The sequence below is a fragment of the Antechinus flavipes genome, chromosome 4 (assembly GCF_016432865.1).
Source record: "Antechinus flavipes isolate AdamAnt ecotype Samford, QLD, Australia chromosome 4, AdamAnt_v2, whole genome shotgun sequence".
Classification (NCBI taxonomy): Eukaryota; Metazoa; Chordata; class Mammalia; order Dasyuromorphia; family Dasyuridae; genus Antechinus; species Antechinus flavipes.
In genome coordinates this window covers 379,900,463-379,922,052 of record NC_067401.1, presented here as the reverse complement: position 1 = coordinate 379,922,052, position 21,590 = coordinate 379,900,463, and the positions used below count along the sequence as shown (strand labels likewise).

At 39.2% G+C, this 21,590-nt stretch overlaps 1 protein-coding gene across 1 annotated transcript in view; it reads right to left on the bottom strand.

Annotated features, from left to right (window-relative positions):
* The window catches only part of PLXNA2 (plexin A2), a 311,859-nt gene that overhangs the window by 28,201 nt on the left and 262,068 nt on the right, over nucleotides 1-21,590 (bottom strand). The window contains 7 exon segments of the mRNA XM_051998464.1: nucleotides 704-938; nucleotides 1,950-2,093; nucleotides 3,428-3,667; nucleotides 8,826-8,919; nucleotides 9,492-9,659; nucleotides 12,938-13,074; nucleotides 16,235-16,352. Of these exon segments, the coding sequence (XP_051854424.1) occupies nucleotides 704-938; nucleotides 1,950-2,093; nucleotides 3,428-3,667; nucleotides 8,826-8,919; nucleotides 9,492-9,659; nucleotides 12,938-13,074; nucleotides 16,235-16,352 (1,136 nt within the window).

Sequence of the window (21,590 nt, the reverse complement as noted above, 5' to 3'; positions counted from 1 at the left end):
GGAAAAAAATCTCCTTTCTCTATCATCCCCCCCAAAAAATATGCACAGGCACAGGTACATAAGTATCTCAGCTTTCATAGACTGTGGGGGAGAGAAAAGGCTCTGAACCCTCCTCACTTCTGTTTTCCCCATATAAGACAATGATTTTTTTTTTTAATAGAGGATCTACAGCAGACAGGGCATTAGTGAAATGGTTTGAAATTATTATTTAGTCATTTCAGTCTTGTCCAACTCTACATGACCCCATTTGGAGTTTTCTTGATAAAGATACCGAGTGAGTGGTTTGCCATTTCCTTTTCCACTTCATTTTTATAGATAAGGAGGCAAACAGAGTTAAAGAGACTTGCCCCTGGTTGAATGGTTTGAAATAGAGCAGGGATTATTGTTCTGACTTTGTAGATGGGAAAACTGAGACTTGGAGAAGGGGAGGAAATTGTTAGAAGGCATCCTGAATCAAGATCAAAAGTGGGACTAGGATGATTCCCATGTTGCTCTCAGTTCCCACACTGGTCTTCTTGGGGAACCCTAAGGGTCTCTTCCTTGGGGTCCAGAAGGTGCTGCTGGAGGAGATGAAACTAAGGTAAGGGAGCAAAGAATAGAAATGAGAGGGAAGGGAGAAAAAGTTGAAAGTTATTTTTGAGGGGAGAGAAATAGTGGTATCCCATGAGACTAATAATGAAAAAGTAGGGACGCATTAAGTCACCTTCTTTACACTCCAGGGCCACTCGGGATTCCAGATTGTCCATCTGCATCTGAAGGCGCTTGAGGGTGAGGTCATTTTCTCGGGACTTGCGTTTGTAGGCAATAAGGACGATGATGACAATGATAAGTAGAAGGCTTCCACCTGCCGCAATGCTGATGATAGCCGGCAAGGTCAGCAGGCTGTCTGAGATGACACTCACTGAACCAGGGGAGAATACCATCCCGCCCACGTGAACCTGAGTATCATGGACATATACATAAAGTCAATTTATTGTCAAAAAAGAAAATGGTCTCAAAGACCATTGCATCCTTAGCCTCAGAGGCCATCTAATCTAACTCCCTCATTTTACAGATCTGGAACTAAGGTCCAGGAAAGCTAAATGATTAGGGAAAAGTCACATCCGAAGCATCAGAGGTGGACGGTGAACTTAGGTTCTCTACTCTAATGTCAGTTTCTATTGTCCAATCCTGCTCTGAGGATATCCAGTTGCTCTTATCTTTTGAGTTAGGACTGTTTAGTCCACAATTACACAGTATATAACTTTGAGGGCAAATCTATTTGCTGCTTATTGCCTGCCCATAAATTAATTACATTAACGATATATTTTGCTCTTTGCCCTGTCTAAATCTGAGAGGCTGAATAGAATCTGTATGTTTTAGAGCATTGAATTTGGAGTCAAAAGACATGCATTTATTAAACACTAACTGTGTACAAATCAATAAGTATCTATTATAGGACAGTGCTAAGTGCTAGAAAAGATGCTTTTAGAGTCTGTGTTCAGGAAGCTTATAGTCCAAAAGTCAAAGTCATTTCATGAACTAAAACTTCCTCATCTGTAAAATGTGGATAATAATACTTGGACTTAACATATTGGGTAGTTATGAGGCTCATATATTAACTAATGGCACTACATAAATGTAAATCTGATGTTAAATCCAACATGAAGTGGGAGACTATTGGTAGAGAACACTGTCCTTTTTTTGGATGTATTTGCTAGTTTTATGGAAATTTTTTTCCTTTTCTTTTCTAGTGTTTATCCTCTGAATGGGGGAGGAGGAGGTGATGTAGCAATATATTTTTAAAGTCCAATATATGTGAGATAAGACATTGGGCAACAGAGGCGAATCTACCTCTTGTGCAGGAAATTGCTACTTTCCAATATGCAGGGGAGTTGCCTAGATCACCTTCTGGTCTTTTCCAACTCTTAGATCCTTCAATTCTGAATGAAAAAGGCAGAGCCACTAACCATGACCTTGTGTTGTCCTGTGAGATTTGGGGGTTCACAAAGCAGCTGCGTCTCAGACACAGTGACAGCACAGGGGGTCTCTCCAATCAGCACTGTGTAATTCAGCTTGGCTCCCCCTGAGGCTGGAGGGCAGAGGTTTTTGCCCTGTTGAAAACAGTAATAGAAAAATTGGTATGTGTTTGCAAAAGCCAAGTGTGTGTTTACAAAAACAACAGCTAAGGAGACGCAAGGATAACCAGGGAAGCTAAAACGGAAATAGCAGATTCTATAATAAGCAAAAGTCATTTTAGCTGGGTTTTCAGTGGTGGGGGCGTGCTTCCGACTGAACAGAATGAAGGAATTCTGGGTAACTATGTGAGAAGTCAAATGCAATGTGGTTAGAGAAGAGAAATTTGGACAATTATTATCAAAGAAGCATGATGTGTGGAAATATAAGAACAGGGAATTATTATGGCAATCAAAATGGCCCCAAACCGGAAAACAGTTTTGACTTACTGCAAAATTTTTGTTTTCAAATGCCCAGGATTGAGAAGTAAAAAAAAAAAAAAAAGGAGGATGACGAGAGGAAGGAAGAAGATGGGGAGGAGGATGTAGAGGAAGAGAAGAAGAAGGAGAATAAGAAGGAAGAGGAGGAAAAGGAAGAAAATAAGAAGGAAGAGGGAAAAAAGGAGGCAGAGGAAAAGGAGGAGGAGGAGGACAATGAGAAGGAGAAGGAGGAGGAGGAAAAGAAGGAGGAGGAGAAAAAGAAGAAGAAGGAGGAGAAGAAAGAGAAGGAGAAAGAGGAGGAAGAGAAAGAGGAGGAGGAGAAAGAAGAGTTGTAGGAGAAGAAGGAAAAGGAGAAGGAGGAGAAGGAAGTAAAAGAAAAAGAAAGGGGAGGAGGAGAAAGAGGAAGAAATAGCCCCCTTTTATCAAGTGAAAGTAGTGTTTCAAATTCATATGTAAAGAATGGAGAGAGAGGAGGAGGAAATTTAAATTTCAATCCTTAGGGAATGATAGGGAAGGAATTCCTCATTCTAATCAACTATTGGGCATTCCTAATCCTTCATTTCATTGTGAATCCAGCTGGTTATCTTCTCATCTTGCCTTGGGTTTGTGAGAAATTCTGGTGGCTTATGTGGAATTAAAAGAAGCAAAATTCAAAGGAATATTTGGTGGAGAATATGAATGCCACACTGGAAAGAAAGGAGAAAAGAAGAGAGGAGTGGAAGAGAAAGAAGATGTGAAAGTAAGAGAAGGGAAGAGATAGAAAGAGAAGAGAAAATATGGAATCAATTAAGCAATCAACTAGCATTTATTAAGTACCTACTATGGGCCAAATACTGTGTAAGAACTACAGAAATACAGAGAATGAGATGAGCAAAAGAAAGGAATGAAGGAGAAAAAGAAAATGAAGGAAGGAAGAAAAGAAGATGGGAGAAAAGGGTTTTCATATTGTATTACACACTTCAGGTGTTTAATAAGTGAATGAATATTTCTACCTTTAGTATGATTGGGGATCCTGGCTTCTGGTCCAAGACTCCAGTAGGACTAAGCAGTTCAAAAGTGGGATTGGGGTAGTAGATGAATTTGGTGTCATTATAGATCAGCAAGGACTGTACGTTGTTGAAGACAAATCCAAACTCGTCTGGTCGCTCAACGGCATCTAGGCCAGGCCGATATTCTGGAGTCAGAGAAGGAGCCAAGCAGGTCAGGGTGGTCGTGTTCACAACCTTGCACACCTGAGGAAGACAAAAGGGTGAAAGCAAGGCACAGGGTGAACAAGGTATTCTCCACACTGAGATGTATCTACTGTCCAGAGAGATGCTTCAGGCCTTCTTTCCCAAACCTGTTTTCCTTATTTGGGCAAAATACTGATGGTGGGGAAGATTACAAAAAAGGAAAATGATAAATGCTGGAGGGAGGGAGCTGTGTATTATTAATAATACATTGTTGGTGGGACTATGATTGGTCCAGCCATTCTGGAAAGCAACTTGGAGCTAATCTCAAAATGTTACTAAACTGTAAATACTCTTTTAAAAATACATGTATTTATAAACATACATGCAATATATACATACATTTATTTAATTAAATATCTTTCAATTACACTTAAAAATTTTTAACATTAATTAAAAAAAATTGAGATCCAAATTCTTTCCTTCCTTTGCACCCTACCCCCATCATACTTTGAGAAGACAAGCAATATGATATCATTATACATGTGAAGTCATACAAACTATTTCCATATAAGCCATCTTGCAAAAAAAAATGCAAAAAAACCCCAAGAAAAATAAAGGTGAAAAAAATAGGTTTTAATCTACATTCAAAGTTTATCAGTTTTCTCTTTGTGACTGGATAACATTTATTTCATCATAGATCTTTTGGAATTGTCTTGGATCACTGTATTGCTGAGAATATCTAAATCATTCTTAGTTGATCATTATACAGTATTGCTTTCATTATGTACAGTGTTCTGGTTCTATTTACTTTGCATCAATTTATATAAGACTTCCCAGGTTTTTCTGAAACTATCCTGGCTTGTCGTTTCTTATAGCACAATTGCATTCCATCACAATCATATATTTTAACTTGTTTAGCTATTCCCCAATTGATGTTTAGCCAATTCCCCTCAGTTTCCAGTTCTTGGTTACTACCAAAAAAAAAAAAAAAAAAGAGTTGTTATAAATATATTTTTATTCAGATAGGAAAATTTCCCTTTTCTTTGCCTTCTTTGGAATACAAATCTGCTAGTGGTATTTTTACCCTAGTAGCACATGCACAGTTTAGTATGTACCCTTTGACCCAGCAATTCTACTACTAAGCCTATATTCCAAAAAGATCAAACAAAGAAGAAAAGCAAGTACCTTGTAGCTTTCTTTGGATTGGCTTGGTATTGACCTAGAGAAAATTCACCCACTACCTTGGTGAGAGCCAATGTAACATAGTGGAATTGGAGTCAGAAGATTTGAATATGAATTTCTGTTTTATTGAACATACCATTTTTTAGCATGGGCAAGTCATTCTCTAGGAACTCTTAGAATTTAGTCCCAAAACATAAACTAAGGAAATTAAACAAATAGTTCTTTTTCTTGACTCTTGGCTGATAAAAGGCATGCTCTTTGAAGAACCCATTTACGTTCTAAAAATGGCTGAAATCTTTATAGTCCTTTAAGATTGATGGAAGTCCTTAAGGCAATAACTCATGGTAACTTCAGAGGACTGATGGTAAAGAATGGTACTTGGATGAGAAGCGGTAGGCTACAGGTGCAGAATGAGGCATACCTTTTCAAACACGGCCACTGTTTTTTCTTAACTCTTAAATAATACAAGGGAAAGTTATTTTGGGTGTGGGAAGAGGTGGTTAAGGTTAAACAACAGCAAAAACAGTGACTTAAAAAGAAAAGAACATCAACCAAATATTTAAAATGAGAACGAATGAACAATAATCCTGCAAATTAAGCCCTGCCAATGTAATTTCATCCCTATTTTACAGACGAAAATGAATAAAGAATGAGGCAGAGTAGGATGAGATTTGCCCGGGATTTCATAGCTGCTAAGTATCAGAGTGTGGATTGAGTTCTCCTGATTCTTAGGCTCTTCCTCTTTCCACAAATCATTCTGCTTCCTCCTTTCTACTTAGTTTTGGCTCGGCCTCCTTTGGGTTTCGATGTGAGAGCCTCAGTTGTCCAACCATAGCCAAGACGGCGCATCTGGCTTCTTAAGAACGTGTTGCATTGGCAGCCAACTTTAGGCATGTGTGATGAGCCAGACACACACAGAGACAGACACACACACACACACACACACATATACATACATACAGACACACATATAGACTTTCAATTTCAGGAAACAAAAACTATATATGTGTGAAAATTACTGAAAAAGCTGAGGTTTGCATGGGTCTTCCAAAGGGAATTCAAGTTTATCAGCTGCTCCTTTTTGAAGGCCTGCTAAAAAAAAAACCTCTTCCTGGACGATATCATTCTCCAGTCTTCTTCATTTGAGTGAATAATAGCCTTTTAAAAACTAAGTGTTGCCCTAATTTTCCAAGTAGGGACTTTGAATCACGGGCAGGCTGGCAGATGCAGGCGGTTAGCATAAGGCTCCCAGTTCTAAGGCTTTATGGGGAACCAACTCTGTCTTGGAGATCATCTTATCTCTGCTTCTTTGCTTCTGGACAGCTCTCTCCCTGTGCCCTTTCAGATCTCTGGGGTTCAGATCCTCGATGAATAAACAAATAGCTCTGGAACTAACAAGCTCACTTCTGTTTGCTCCCTGCCTAATGCTGCACTGGCGCTTTCTCTGCTAAAAATTCTTTTGGGTTGGACTGCTCTAAATTCTTGTCCTCCACATCACCAGGTGAGACCCCTTGGTGAACTGAAAGAGATGGCATCTTCTGGGGGGCTCATCAGAAATTGGGAGCCAATGCTGGTTGAACTGAGAAACCGCCTCTTGTCCATTACTCTCCTAGGAGAAAGGGTAGTCCTAGCATATGTTTGCCCTAATATGCTTCCTCTTAGGAGAAATCTCTCCTAAGTATTGGTCCAGCTCAAAGGAAAAGGGAGTAAAATTATTTGGTCTTCTATAGATCAACTAGACAATTCTTTGGTCTTCAGACAGGAAAATATTGAAGTCATAAGTCCTCAGCCCTGGGGGGGCAGGCAAAAGGGTGAGAGATAAGGGAAGAGCTACCTTAAAAAAAATCTTTGAAGTCTATATATTGAGAAGTAATTTTAAAATGTTATAGATCTATATATATATATATAGGTCTATACTACAAAGGATTATATACTTATGTTTCTATATAAAATATGCATATAGATTGCATGTATCACTTTTATATGTCTCTATATAATATATATATAAACATATATTATGCTAGTATATGCATATATGTATGTATAGGTATATATGTATACACACACACACATATAACATATATATCTCCTGACACGTTTCCTCTTCTATTAGAATGATTATCTCTTAAAGGCTAGGACCACCTTTGTTCTTTGTCTCCCCAATGCTTAGTCTAGCATTTAACAAGTACTTTATAAATGCCTGTTGACTGACAGACTGAGAAACTACGAGATAGCAAAAAGCTGCCATGAATTCAGTAATCATTCTAAATCAATATGGGTTCTATTAATAGTAACGTATACTTGAAAAAGAGGGGTGCATGTGAAGGGTATTTATTCAATCCACAGAAAGAATATGCTCATTTTGGATTCATATATAGATTTTTGGACCTTTTTGTAATAATTCCAAGATTCACAGGTCCTGAATCACAGGACTTGATCATCTTTAGAGGTCACTTCTAGCTCTAAATTCTGGGACCATGAGGAAGGGAAGGAGTGCTGCTAGAGAAGTTTTTGAATGAGGGGAGGGTGCTGATGAGTTCTAGTGGATGAGTAGAGCAGTGAGTTGAGTTAACGTAGACTAAATGGAAGGGTGTAGAATACAAGGTTGTCCTGTCCAATCCCATTTCTAATGGTCTCCTGGGAATAAGCATGCAGTATTTTGCAAATTACCTTTTGTTAGACACTTTTGTCATCTCTCTACTACAGAGTGCATGTAGCTCATGTTCCCTGGTGAGGAAGGATGCTTTCCAGGCATGAAAGGGTGGGGGATGAATCTGTGACATCACCTCCTTCCCTCCTTCAGCAACAAGTCAGGACCTTAGAACTTTAGAAATTCATTTCACACTTCCTAGCTGTGTGACCCTGGGCAAGTCATTTAACCCCAATTGCCTCAGCAAAACAAACAAAACCTCCCAAAAAACAACAAAAATAAAACTTTAGAAATGATCTAGTTAAAACATTGCCTCCACAAAATCTCCAAGAAATGATTCCCCTAGCCTTAGTGATATTTCCCTTTCAGTAACAGAAACCCCAAGATGTCCTGGGATAGCCCCTGAGATAGGCCATTCTAATTGGACCAGCTTTATAGTTGTTAGGATTTTTTTTTCCTCCAAATTCAAATTATTATTAATGTTTCTTCTCTTCAACATGTGCCAATTTGCTCTAATTTTGTCCTCTGGGTCCAAACAGAATGAGTCTAATCTGTCTCCATCACAGGCATTTGAAGATAGTTCTCATGTTCCTTTCTGATAGTCCAAAAATAAGATGGTTTTGGAGGCCTTTCTGAGGCTCATCTAAGGCAGGATGCCTTTTGCTATGGATGTCCCTCTTCTTTCTGTCTTTTTTCCTTTCCTGGAGACTTTCCTATCTTGTGCTTGCTTTCCCAATTTAAATCAGTAGTCAAACCCTAGGATCTATGTAGTTGTGACAGTTTCACTAATCATGCAATCAGCAGGTACAGTGCTAGAATTTGGGAATATAAAGAAAAACATACACATTTTATTGAGGACACACAAATCTGAAATGGAAAATCAACAGATAAAACTAATAGAACCTTCTAATAGAACCCAGGATGTGTCCAAATTATCAAGCAGCCTGCCCCACTGTGGAGCAAATGAAAGATCCAGACATTCTACACATGAACTAAGAAAAGAGAAAATTTGACAGAACCTAGGCGAAGGCCAGCCTCTCCACAGGCCCACTGTTTTCCTGCTGTGGCCCAAAGATCAATGCACCCGAGATGCTGAAACCCCCTTCCCCTCCTTCTGTTTGTCCATCCCCCTGCTTCTGAGTGTTTTATTTTAGACCTCAAGCTTCCCCTCAGGTGAGTTAGAACACAGAATTATAGAGAGATATGCTTTATGTATGACTGGCTTATTTTAATCCTTTGGGGAAAAATTCTCTAGGACCCCTGACTGCTGAAATGTGTTGACACTGGCCCCCATCCCATCCTTCAAGTTTTCTCCTCTTACAAACATTTCTAGTTTTTCCATCAATCATCCTTTTTCATGACTTAGAAAAAGCCATTACTACTCACATTTACAGATTCTTTGCCATTGAACTTGACTCGGATCCTGGGTTCCTGAATAACATCCAGGTTGAAGCCTGTGATGGTTAAGGGTGTGTGGCCACTGGGAAGAAGTAGAGACTGAGTTAGAGAAATAATGACAATATTTTATAATACTCTCACCTAGATCTCACGACTACTAGAGGCTGACAGGGCAGGCGTTATTATTTCCATTTTACAGATGAAGAAACTGAGTTTCAGCAAAGTTAAGAAAGGATGGCGTAATGGAAAGAACACTAGATTTGGAGTTAGACAACCTGGATTTGAATCTCAGTTTTAACTGACTTTGGGAAAAGTCACTAAGATTCTCTGAGTCTGTAAATGATTTTGAAGATCCCTTCCCAATATAGATCAAGCAGATTATAAGTGATGGGACTGAGACTTGAACCCATGTCTTCTAACCCTAAATTTTTGTTAACTAATTATAGTATATCTTTAAGACTTTTAAACTTTAGGCTAGTCTAGAAACATTAGGATTAGGAGTTTGGGAACCTTTTCTGAGCCCTAACTAGGCTTAAACGTAAGGCTCTAGATTTTCTTAATTCCATTGTACCCCAGGTTTCTGGCTCATGTGATCTGGGAGCATCCAGAGTTCCCTTCTGGAATTATTTCTTTTTCTTTTCTCCTCTCCCTTACCTGGCAATACTCCATTCTGGCTCTATGCGCTGCACTCGGGGGTCATCAATATATTCAAATTGTAAGCTGCTGTGCACATGGGCTCGGTCCACACTAACGGAAACAGGGACGGGGCCCAGGCCATGGGCTGATGGGGGGGACACACACACGATCTCATTCATAGATCTCCTAGGAGGGAGACAGAAAGAAACAGAGTGATGTGGGGAATTGAGTAAAAGCAGTGGGAAGGATGTAGGTCCTTGGAAATGCATTCGTTTCTGGAGTGCAGGTAACTGTAGTCTGGGAGAAAGACCATTGGTTTGGGAGCAGAATCCCAGCTCTGCAGCTCACTTCCTAAGTGACTTTGGGCATGCTATCTGACCTCTCTGAGTAACAATGTCATCCTCTCCAAAATATGGATAGGTAATTCCTAGGCTGTCAGAGATTGATGAGATGTTTGAAATGGTTTCATCCAATCCTCTTGTTTTTCAAATGAGGTTCAGTAATACTTGTCCTGACAACCAACAGAGTTATTATGCATTCAGTAATTATTGCCCTAATGACTATGCAAGTTATGTGAATCAAATGAGATGATGTATATGGAAGCATTTTGGGATGATTCAAAATTTTTTACAAAGAGAAAGGAAAAAGTTCTTTATAAAGGGCAAGAAGCTGTGATAAGTACCTCAAGTTGAATTAGGTTAGAAGGATAGAAGCCCAAGTAATGGGTGGAGAATTCTGAGAAATGATCTAATAATGATAATTGCTAGCATTTATATAGTGTTGTAATGTTAGCAAATAGCTTTAAGTTCTCTTATTTGATATTCCCAACAATTGCAACCATTCTATCTACATTTTATAGATAAAGATCTAAATATTCTCAGGGTAACACAGATGGTAAGTATTTGAGATACGTTTTGAATTTTGTGCTCCCTGGCCCAAAAGCCAATACTTTATCTGCTATGCTAGGGCTTCTTAAACTTTTTCCATTCATGACTCCTTTTTGTCTGAGAAATTTTTATGCAACCCTGAGTGTATAAAATATAATAAATCATAAAGAAATATATTTTAAAATAATTCTTTGATATACATTTAATTTTAACATTTATTAAAGATGAAAGCAAATTTGCATACTAATGAGATGCATATGCTAGTTTATTTTTACATAGGAATTAAATCTCAGTGGAATATTTGATATTTTTTACTGTTGCCAATTTTTTTTGCAACCTAAGAAGCTTTGCACTATTACCTAGCTAACTAGATACTAAAGTATGGATTCAAGAGGACAAAGGATTTTGAGAGAATCGTTTTTCTGTACAGTTGACTGTCCTCACTTGGACTATGATTAGTTATTGTATGCTCCTGATTTAGGGAGCTCCTACAGGCCTAGAGGAGGAGTAATCAGTAATTAGAGGCCAGCAAAGGGCCATGAAGTTATTATATAAGTATCTGGTGGTTTAGATCTCTGAAGGTCAAGCTCTTTTGGGAACAAGGTCCCTAAAGAAAGAGGGCAAAGCTACTTAACCAGAGAAGAGAATTGGAGGTGAGAGGGACTGGGGAACTTTTACAAATAGGTCAATTATGATAAAGGATTTGAGTTTGGGTGAACTCATGTGTTTCTTAGAGGAAACTGGCCGGAAAAAGAGAAAGCTTTAGCAGATTATGGGTCCCTTGAAAAGATCTCCCCTGGAAGAGTGCATATTAAATATGCTGAGCTCTTGGCCACAGTGTCTGGTACATAGTAGGTGTTAAATAAATATTTATTTATTTGATTGACTGAGAGAGGTGAGCTGAAACTATTCCTTCCAGATATGTTTGCTGGATAGGAGAGCCTCTAATCTGTAAGTTAGGGCTGTGTGTTTGCTGTAATTCAAAATATCCCATAGCAGCTGCTCAATAAATACCTCGTGATAACAATGGCAATAATTAAATAAACTCAGAGTTTCTTTCCAGGTGGCGATTCTCACGGTCCACTCTGAAGGATTTTATTTATTTACTTCTAAAGTACTCAGACCCGTTGATGAATGACCATGGCAGGCAAGTTGATGAATTGTGCTCCTGATTGGAATGGGCTTTGGATTAGAGTTGTGAGAAAGAACACAGAGGAAAAGGTACTACTATTCTGGAAAATGATTTGGAACTTTATTAGAAAAGTCACTAAATTCTAAGTACCCTTTAACCCAGGGATACCTACTCACATACCCCCCAAACAAAAGGGAAAGTCCCATATACACAAAAATAATTTATATCAATATTTTTTGAGATCATAAAAAACTGAAGACAAAGTGGGTTCACACCAATTGGGGAATAACTGAATAATGGTGGCATATAATGGTGAATTATTATTGTTCTATAAGGAAATAAAGATGAAAACTTCAGAAAAACTTAGGAAAATTTGTAACAACTGATGCAAAGTAAATCAAACCAAGAAAATAATTTCCCCAATGAATAGTGTAATGGAAAACAGAACTAAAGACCTTGGGGCTCTAATCTCTAAACCCTTGTCACATGGGAAGAGTACAGGGTCCTATCATAAGACACTAGACACTTGGGAAAGGAATAAGATATGTGGCCATTTTTTAGCTCCTCAATTCTAGTGTCTTCCCTCCATTTATTGTCTCCAATTTATCCTGTATACCTTTTTTTTTTTTTTACATATTTGTTTGCTTGTTGTTTGGGGAGGGGAGAGAGTGTAAACTCTTTGAGAGCAAGAACTGTCTTTTGCCTCTTTTTGTATTCCCCAGAACTTGGCACAGGGCCTGGCACATAGTAGGCACTTAACAAATGCTTATTGACTGCTTGTTTCCCTAACAGCATATCAGCAAAAGGCATGGAAAATCACCCAAATCAAGGAACTTTCTCCTCGAGAAACTCAAGCCTTCCTTGATGCTTCTTCCCTAATTATAAGTGCTATCTTTCACAATATATTATTGACCAGTAGTAATTTCAGAGGACTAAAGGTGAAACATCTCTCCTTTTGGCAGAGAAATGGTAGACTATGGGTAATGAATGAGTTTTATGTTGTTATGAATGGCCAATGTATTGCTTTGTTTTCCTTAAATATATTTTGCTATTGAAGAGGATTCTAATAGGGTGGAGATGGGCGTGGGGCATATTGTTGGGGAGGGGAGATAGGGCACTTCATTGAGAAATGTGAACAAGGTAAAAAAAAAAAAAAAGCAAGGAACAATAAAACAATTTTAAAAAAATAAAAGAGGGGCAGGTAGTGCAGTAGTAGAGCACCAGCTCTGGAGTTAAGAGGAGCTGTGTACAAATCTGATCTCAAACCCTCTCAACAGTTACTATCTATGTGACCCTGGAGGCATAATTGCCTCCAAAAAAGAACCCAATCCAACTTAATAAAAAAGAAAAAAAGTACTAAAAATCTAAGATAGTGTCTTAGGTATATGTTGAATCACCAACACAAAAAGTTAACAGATCACAGTAGGGATGTCAGCTTTTCTTACCCAAAGAATTCGCAGGTCTGGTTTCCCAGGAACACAGTGACGCTACTCCCAGCTCCCAGGTAATGGCCGGTGATGGTCACCATGGTGCCTCCAGATTCTGGGCCCCTAATTGGGGCAAGTGACATCACTGTTGGGTTCTTTGGAAAGAAGCAAAGAAAAGGAATCATTGCTTGGCTATTGTAGAAAGTAAAGAGCCTCAGTGAGACTTAAGGAGAGGGGGAAGTACCAGCCACCTGCTTAGAGCTGAGATTTCTTCTTTTCTGGGCTTTTCAAACCCAAAGGCTTTCTGCTGCTTCCTCTGTGTCTGACCTGTGTCTGAGAGCGGCTTTGGGGCATGTTCAGTTTGTATCAGGGCCATGTCTCTGAATTAATCACCTCCCTGGGGAGCTTGGTGCTCATAAAGCTGATGGGAAGGCAGGTGCGACACTGATTGATCTATCAATTAGTTTACAAATTGAGGACAATTTGAAAATGCTTCCCTATCAGGAGCTGGTGCCAATTCCCTCCGTCATAAAATCAATGTGCCTGAATAAAGAACCCTTGTCCTGCATTGAGCACCATGAAGTAGAAGCCCCTTGTTATGACCGCGCGTGCCCCACACTTCTCTCCCGAATACTGGGAATCGCCATAGAAAGGGTTATAGAAATGTACAGAGATCTAACCAGGATATGCAAACAAATCTTCAGCCACAAAGTCTGGGTAGGAAGAGAAAAGAGCCAGTGGACCTAATTTAAGGGAAAACTATGAATTATTTCTGCCTAGAGCGACAGCATGGGATCGGAAATAATGACTAGAACTGATACAGCTTTTTGAAGTCTGCAAAGTTTCTTTTGAATGTTATTTTATTTAATTCTCATGATAATCTTGAGAGCTAAGCCCTATTATTGTTTCCATTTTACAGATGAGAAGACTGAAGATGAGAAAGGTTATATGGCTTGCAAAGTATTAAAAGCAGGATTTGAACTTAGGTTTCCCTGATTCCCCATGAAGCATTCTATCTGACATTTGGGTTGTAGTACTTGTACTGCCACTAACTAGTTGTGTGACAAGTCAACCCTCTTCTATACTCCTTAATATCTTCACCTGTAAATGAGGCATCAGACTTGGACAAGGAAGTCCCTTTTTGGTTCTGTAAAATTACATTAGATTATTAGGTTAGCTAGGTCAGATTTCTCAAATACAGGACCCAACTCTTACCAGTGTGGTCCAAACTAGATTAAAATGCAATTGGAAAATATTTAATAAAATAAATAAAAATATAATAGAACATAGATAATGTTATTATGTGGTTTTCTAAGTCACTATAAGGCCTACATGGATTTTTAGGTATAAGTTAGTATTGCTTCTGTTTGAATGTGTATACCATCAGGCTAAATGATCTCTTCTGATCTTAATAGACTAAGATCTCTCTAAAATCCATATCTTCTCTGTTTGTTTCACATGAGATTGCTTTATTGGAGCTGGACAAGGGAAGATAAAAAATATTCTTCAGTAGTGAGAGGAGCATCAGTGCCAGGAAAGGTGAGTAGTAGGAGAAAAAGTTGGGTGCCTTTTGTGGTAACAAAGAACTGGAAACAAAGGGAGTGCCCACAAATTGGAGAATAACAGAAATTAGTACATAGATGCAATGGAATATCATTGCATTCTGAAGAATTCAGGGCAACTTGAGGACATCCATTTGAACTGATGCAGAGTGAAGAAAGCAGAACCAAGAAAATAATCTATATAATCACAAAATGATGCGAAGGAAAATGACATAGGAAGATAGCGGACTACTTCACTGGCTTCTGCAAACTGTTGGTGGTACATACCTCCTTCTTTTTTCTTCAATTTCTCTTTTAAAGCTTTGTTATTTTCAAAACATATGCATGGATAATTTTTTAACAATGACCCTTGCAAAACCTTGTGTTCCAAATTTTCCCCTTCTTCCCCTCACCCCCTCCCCTAGATGGCACATACCTCCCTCTTCTTGGCAGAGGGGTTGTAAACCACAGGTGCCAACTGAGATCTATGTTGCTAGACAAGGCAAATGTATTGATTTCTATTCTTTAAGTGTATTTTTTGTAACAAGGGGCAGTTTTAGTAAGGGATGAGAGGGATTCCTGTAAGGTAACACCATAAAGAGTATCAATATTTTTAAAAACATAAAAAGAAAATGGTGGTGGTGGTGGAGGGATGAAATTAATAGGAAATTAAGAAACTGAGACGACTGTGGGGAAATGAATCAGGATTAAGAAAAAAATGTGATTTAGTGATTTTTCTTCTTTTTTTTTTCCTTTTGGGGACTGTATATAAGTATGAGGAAGATTGAAAATACATGTTATTTACAAATAAGAAAGAAATGTCATGCATGTGTCTCTTAGAAAAGTTCCAGATTTAAAGTCCCAACAGAACCATAATCACTCAGAATTGGCAGAGATCTCAGTGGCCATGTAGTTCATCCCATACATGAAAGTTATCCCCTAATGAGTGATATCCAAGCCTCTGTCAAAGACCTTCAAAGAGGAGAGATTTGGTGTTTTTTTCAAAACTGTTGGAAAAGCTGAGTTTGAATGACCCCATTTACTTTTTAATGAACAACTTGCTGTAGAAGTACAGGCAACTGTCAGACCATAGACTGTTTAGGGCCCTAGAAGCAAGTTATTGATTGAGTACTAATATAGCCCCAGCCTTAGGGATAGCCTTCAGGAGGCCATACCTGTTGCCTAGATTTGTGCCTGCAGAGGTGTTTCCAGGTGTGTCTCTGGATAGGTGAGAACATAGATACTTTACATCCCCCCCACACACACACTCCCACACAGACACACTCCCTTCAGGCTTTCATTAACTCTTCCAAATTCCTACATATACCATCCTTGGCAGAAAGAAGCAGCTAGATAAATATAATACTATTTAATTAGATCCCCCAGGCGATGTGTCCTCGTTAGGATGAAATTAGATGAGGATGTCACATTGGCAGGGCCAACATGACCCATCGGCTTTATCGTGCCCCCTCTGCGCTCCTAATACTATTCTGAACCACCTTCTAGGAAAATCTCAATTCTGTGCAGCTTAAAAATTTGGCCAGATACCCCTTCAGGCTTCAGAAGTTGTCATAGTACAGTTAAATGTGGGTCACATATCCCATCACATTTTGGGAAAAGCAAAAATCCGGAGACTATTTTGCCCAAAAGGTTTTCTGTAGGAGGCTCTGTTGTGAAAAGAACCAGGAGTTTTGGGTCTTGGGGAGCTTTGAAATAGAAGTATTTTTTTTTTGCTTGCTGTCCCCCTTAATTTGGGCCAGAATATTATACTCACCACAAAAGTATACTGTTGATGGGACTTGGTCATGAATTCTGGCTTACACTCTCCAATGCACAGCCGTACAGGACCGGAGTTGATTCCTGGGAGAGCACGACCCATTTCACAAACAATCCTGAGGATGCACAGAAAACTCCTGGTTAGAGAGACTTAGAATAAGTGTTCCCATCCTACTCCCTCCACTAAGGAGAACCGAATTAACATAGTCTTGAAAATAAGCACCCAACATGTACCAGCCTATGCAAGTGGCTTACTAGCCTGCAGCCATCAAGGAGGCCCAGGGAGAAAAATTTGGTCAGCATTTTTTTTTCTCCTTACTTACAACACGTCTTTGCTTTCCAGACAAGTAGTTGAAGGGTTATTTGCCAAGTTGTCTCAATTCTGGTTTCTTTGTGGCAGTGAGTTTAAAAAAGAAGAATAGCTATAACTGACAATCTGCTGAGATGGTAAGATCCAGAGTAGGGCGCTCCCAGCAAAACGGGATGAGCAGAGTCCCAAGACCCCGGGGAAGGAATGAGTTCATTAAGAGATCAGTTGACATTGGACTATCACTTAATCAGGGGGAGGGAGACCTGGTGGAAGAGGCAGTTGATGGAGCCCTGGGTTTGGAAGGCAAGCCTGATCTGATACTAACAGAAAGAGCTGGAGGGGAGAGAGGTGAGAGGAACTCACAGAGAGAATTCTCTCTCATCTAGCCTAGATCAATACTCCTGTGACTACTTCCAAGGCGGCTGAGATAGTTACAACGAGGGCATTTAGACACTGATGCTGTTACCATCTGTCTGGAAATGGCTGATGATTGGAGAGGGCAGAAGAAGGAACCCCTCAGCTCTTCTGCATGTTGGGGTGAAGGAGGACTCTACTGGAAGGAACACCCCAGAACAAAGGGAAGCTCGACCCCCTCCCGCCATGGCCCAGATTTTGAGCGGGGGGCTAGGAGAGAGAGACTGAACCAAGTCAGAGCCACCCAGTTCCTAGTGGGGAGGGGGGAAAGCAAACCCTCTTCAATACTAATCCATGGTGTTATCATTGCTCTGTGGGGAAGGTCCCTGTTTAACTGAGCGATTCTTATCTCAACAGCTTCTCTAGGAATGGAGGTAACTAAACACAGATTGCATTTGGATGTAATAAAGCTTACATTAAACAAACACACTGCATGCTCACACAGCCTCGGTGTGTCACTGATCTCCATCTCACTCAGAACAGTTAATTGTAAATAAGGGCATTGCCTGTTGTGGATATTAACATAATATGCAATATTGGGCTTATTATGCTCTGCATATCAGATGCAATAAGTAGCCAGGTACAGCAGAGGAGACACTCCCTCTGTCTATACATATACATAAATTAATTAGGGATCTGAAGTCAATATCAAGGTGATGGTGATGATCAATTAGCATTTTACATGTAACTATCTCCTTAAACCTCATTAGTGGAGCACTTGAAAGGCTTAATTGAAAGTACTATTAGTTGTTATTTTCAGGCTTGGCGTAACAGCTCTCTTACTCTCCTTCCCCAGTCTCAGAGCCTGCTCCTTCCCAGGATAACATAGGATTCAGGAGAAATCAGAAATCTGAAGCTAGTGTAGCCTTAGAAGCCATTTAGTTTTATACTCACTTGTTTTATAGACAAGGAAATGGAGCCCCAGGAAGTGATTTCCAGTGATTCTCCAGTGACTGTCACATAGGTAGTAGGGTTCAGAGGTAGAATTTGAACTCAGGTCATCTGACTCAAGAGCCAATGTTTATTCTGCAAACGATTCACTTCCTCATCATTCAGAGTAACTCGACAGAATATTAAGTAATAATTATTAATATGCCCTCGGTTACTGTGTATAGGATTTTAGTATCTGCAAAGTAGTTTCTCAGGCTATGCAGAGTGATGGACAGCTAGGTCCTGATTAGTACAAATAATAAGCCCCATTAAATTTGAATTATATAACATATTTTCACTAGGCTAGAAGCAATTACCATATTTTTCATGTGATTATACTTTGAATAGTATAAATGAATAACAGTCATTTCACCAGATTCATTATTCGCACTAAACAGGACCTAGTTGTAGTGAAAAGATCATATTAGGAGTAAGAAGTCCTGAGTTTGATTTCTGGCACTGAGATGTCCTATTTGATCTTGTACAAGTTACATATTCTTTTCCCTGTCTTACCTTTCCCACCCATTAAATGAGAACGATAATATTGTTCTATAAAGAAGATGCTTTGTAAAATATAAAGGGATTGCTAAATTTGAATTTGAATAAATTTGAAATGTTATTATTATAATAGATCCTTACAAGAATTCTGTGAGAGCAGCATGATGTGTATTATTATCTTGTTTTACAAATAAGAAAATAGCATAAGGGCATGTGTGACATGGATTTGGTACTACTGGGAAGAAAGGAATAATGGGGAGGATCAAGAAGGTCCAAACTCCCCTTCCTGCTTCCAAAAAACCTCTTGATTCCACTTCCTAAATTCTTGGAAACTTTTATCTTTTCCTACTATATATGCTATATTTTTTGGTCATATGTAAACATGTACACACATGGTCTTTATATATCCCTAAAGAGAATGTAACTTTTTAAGAGTAGGGATTATTTTATAACTGTATTCCTAACATATAGTAGAGTGCCTGACAAAAAGAGGATATGGAAGGAAAGAGAGGGGAAGGGGAAGAGAAAGGGGAAGGGAAAGGGGAGAGGAAAAGGGAAGGAGAAGAGGGGGGAAGGGGAGAGGAGGGAAGAGAAGGGGAAGGGAGGTGAAAAGGAAAAAAGAAAAAGGAAAAGAAAAGGAGAGGAAAGGAAAGGAAAAAAGAAAGGAAAGGAAAAGAAAGGGGAAAGGAAAGGAAAAAAAAAAGAAAGAAGATGATTTTGTGGGTTTAGGGACCCAAGGATTAAAAAAAGTTACTATATACCCTAGGCAGCCTGAGTGTTATACTGAGTGGTATTTATGAAATATTTAAAAGAACAAGAGAAAGACCTCTAGCACATTGGCTAGATTATGGCAGATAGGCAGAAAACTGTAACAATTTCATATCCCAAATTAATGGCAGAGAAAATGCTTATGCTGATGTACTTGTATGTCTACACATACAAATGTGTATGTGTAGGGAGGAAAAGGCAATGAAAATAGACATTTATATAGTTTCTACAATATGTCAGGCATTGTACTATGACCTTTAGAAATATTATCTCATTTCATCCTCACAACAACCTTACAAGGTATATCCTGTTATTATCTCCATTTTACATTTGAGGAAACTGAGGCAAGTAGAGATTATGTAACTTGTCATGGTCACATAACTAGTAAGTATGTGAAGCTATATTTGAACAGATGTCTTCCTGACTCCAGGACTAATTCTTTATCCAGTGTGTCCCTAGCTGCCTACTGATATATAGGTAGGTAGATAGATAGATAGACAGACAGACAGCCAATCTTCAACTGATCAGTGATGTCATCAACATAAGCATTTCCTAAGTGGTAGCTTCTAGTCCTTTATGATAGGCAGAAAAAACACAATTCACATTTATATGACTTTTTGTAACTTGTGAGATATTTTATTCACAATGAGCTTGCAAAATAATATTAATCCCATTTTAAAGCTGAAAATACTGAGGCTGGGAGAGATGAAGTAACTTGCCCACAATCACATAGTTAGTAGAAAAACCAGGATTTGAACATGCTCCTAAACTGGTGCATAAGCCTCCTACATGGCACTATACAGTCTAATCAGATAGACTAAAATAACTTTATTATCATTTTTAAAATTTGCTTTCCTAATATTCTACGTTTATGAGACAGGAAGTCTTCGAATAAGTTTTTGATGATCAGAAATGTCTTTAAGGAGCTAGAGAAAAAGTTGTGTGACTAAAAAAGGTGAGGAGGTATTAGAGGAAGCTTGTGTGGGGAACATGAGAAAGCAAGATTTTATATCCCAAATGTGTCCAAAGGGAGAGTGGTCAGAAAGGTATAGACCTGTTTCTTAGGGTTGGTGGTAGATCAGAAATATCGGGCACAGAAGACAAATAGAAAAAGGAATTGGGCGTAGAACAGTGGGAAAAAATGTTGTTCAGGTGAGTATGAGTCTTTACAACTTCATCTGGGATTTTCTTGGCAAAGATACTAGAAGGGTTTGTAACTTCCTTCTTTAGCTCATTTTACAAATGAGGGAACTGAGGCAAACAGGGTTAAATGACTCCCAGGGTCACCTAACTAGTATCTGAGGCCAGATTTGAACTTAAGAAGATGAATCTTCTTGACTCTAGGTCCAGCATTTTCCCACTGCATCCCCTAGCTGCCCAATAACTATAGTTAACAGTTAACAATAATAACTGTTATTGTTATAGTCCCAATAACAGAGGATCTGGATTTGAATCTAGACTAAATACTTATTAGTCATGAGACCCTTTTTTTTTTTTTTTTTTGGCCTCTTATTTCTAAAATGAGAGCCATGGACTAGATAATCCTAAAGGTCTCCTTTAAATCTAAAACTCTGTAGAATTCTCTGGTGTCGAGCTGCACGGGGGGTGGCTGGGATGGCGCCAGCAGGCCCTTGGCCAGATTCCTAAGAGTTCTGACAGCTAACAACCATTCCCTTGTAATGAAGGCCTAAGAAAACCTGACTAACACACACCTTATGGCGGTGTTTGGGAAACGTTGCTCAAGAATGGGGTCAGAAATAAAGTTAGATTTTGCAGGTTGGATTTATTTTACAGTCAAATCTTGAGGAAAGCTGGATGGCGAAGGGCCTTGACACCATGCCATAGGAAACTTGGTTGAAGGAAATGGGGATGTTTAGCTGGAGAAGAGAAGCCTTAGGGGAGACATGATAGCTGTCTTCAAGTATTTGAAAGGCTGTCATGTGGAAGAGAGATTAGCTTTTTCTTTTTCCTGCTCCTATTTGGCCTCAGAAAGCAGTTTTAGGAACAACTTCGAGGAGCAGAAAGATAGATATTGGCTCAACATAAAGGAAAATTCCCCTGACGGGCAGAGCTTCCAAAAGTGGAGTGGGCAGCCCAGGAGGGAGTGCCAGTCTTTAATGAGAGCTCAGTAGCTGATTCTAGGATATTGTGTTGGGGACATGACAAAGCAAGACTTTGTGTCCCAGACAGGCAGTTAAACAATGTTCTTATTGACGTTTGGATTGGACCCTGTTCTAACCCTGTAATTCTGTCATTTGAAGCACCCTTGAGCGCCGTTTCCTTCCTGTGCAACAATTCTCTCTGCCATTGTCCTGACTCTGCGTAAGTTGGGTCTCCTTATTTTCCCCACGTGTGGGACATGTGGCTGTAGGTGGGCTTAGCTAGTTCGTAGGGAGAGTAGACAGACGAGACCAGAGGGGCTGTAAGCCCAAAT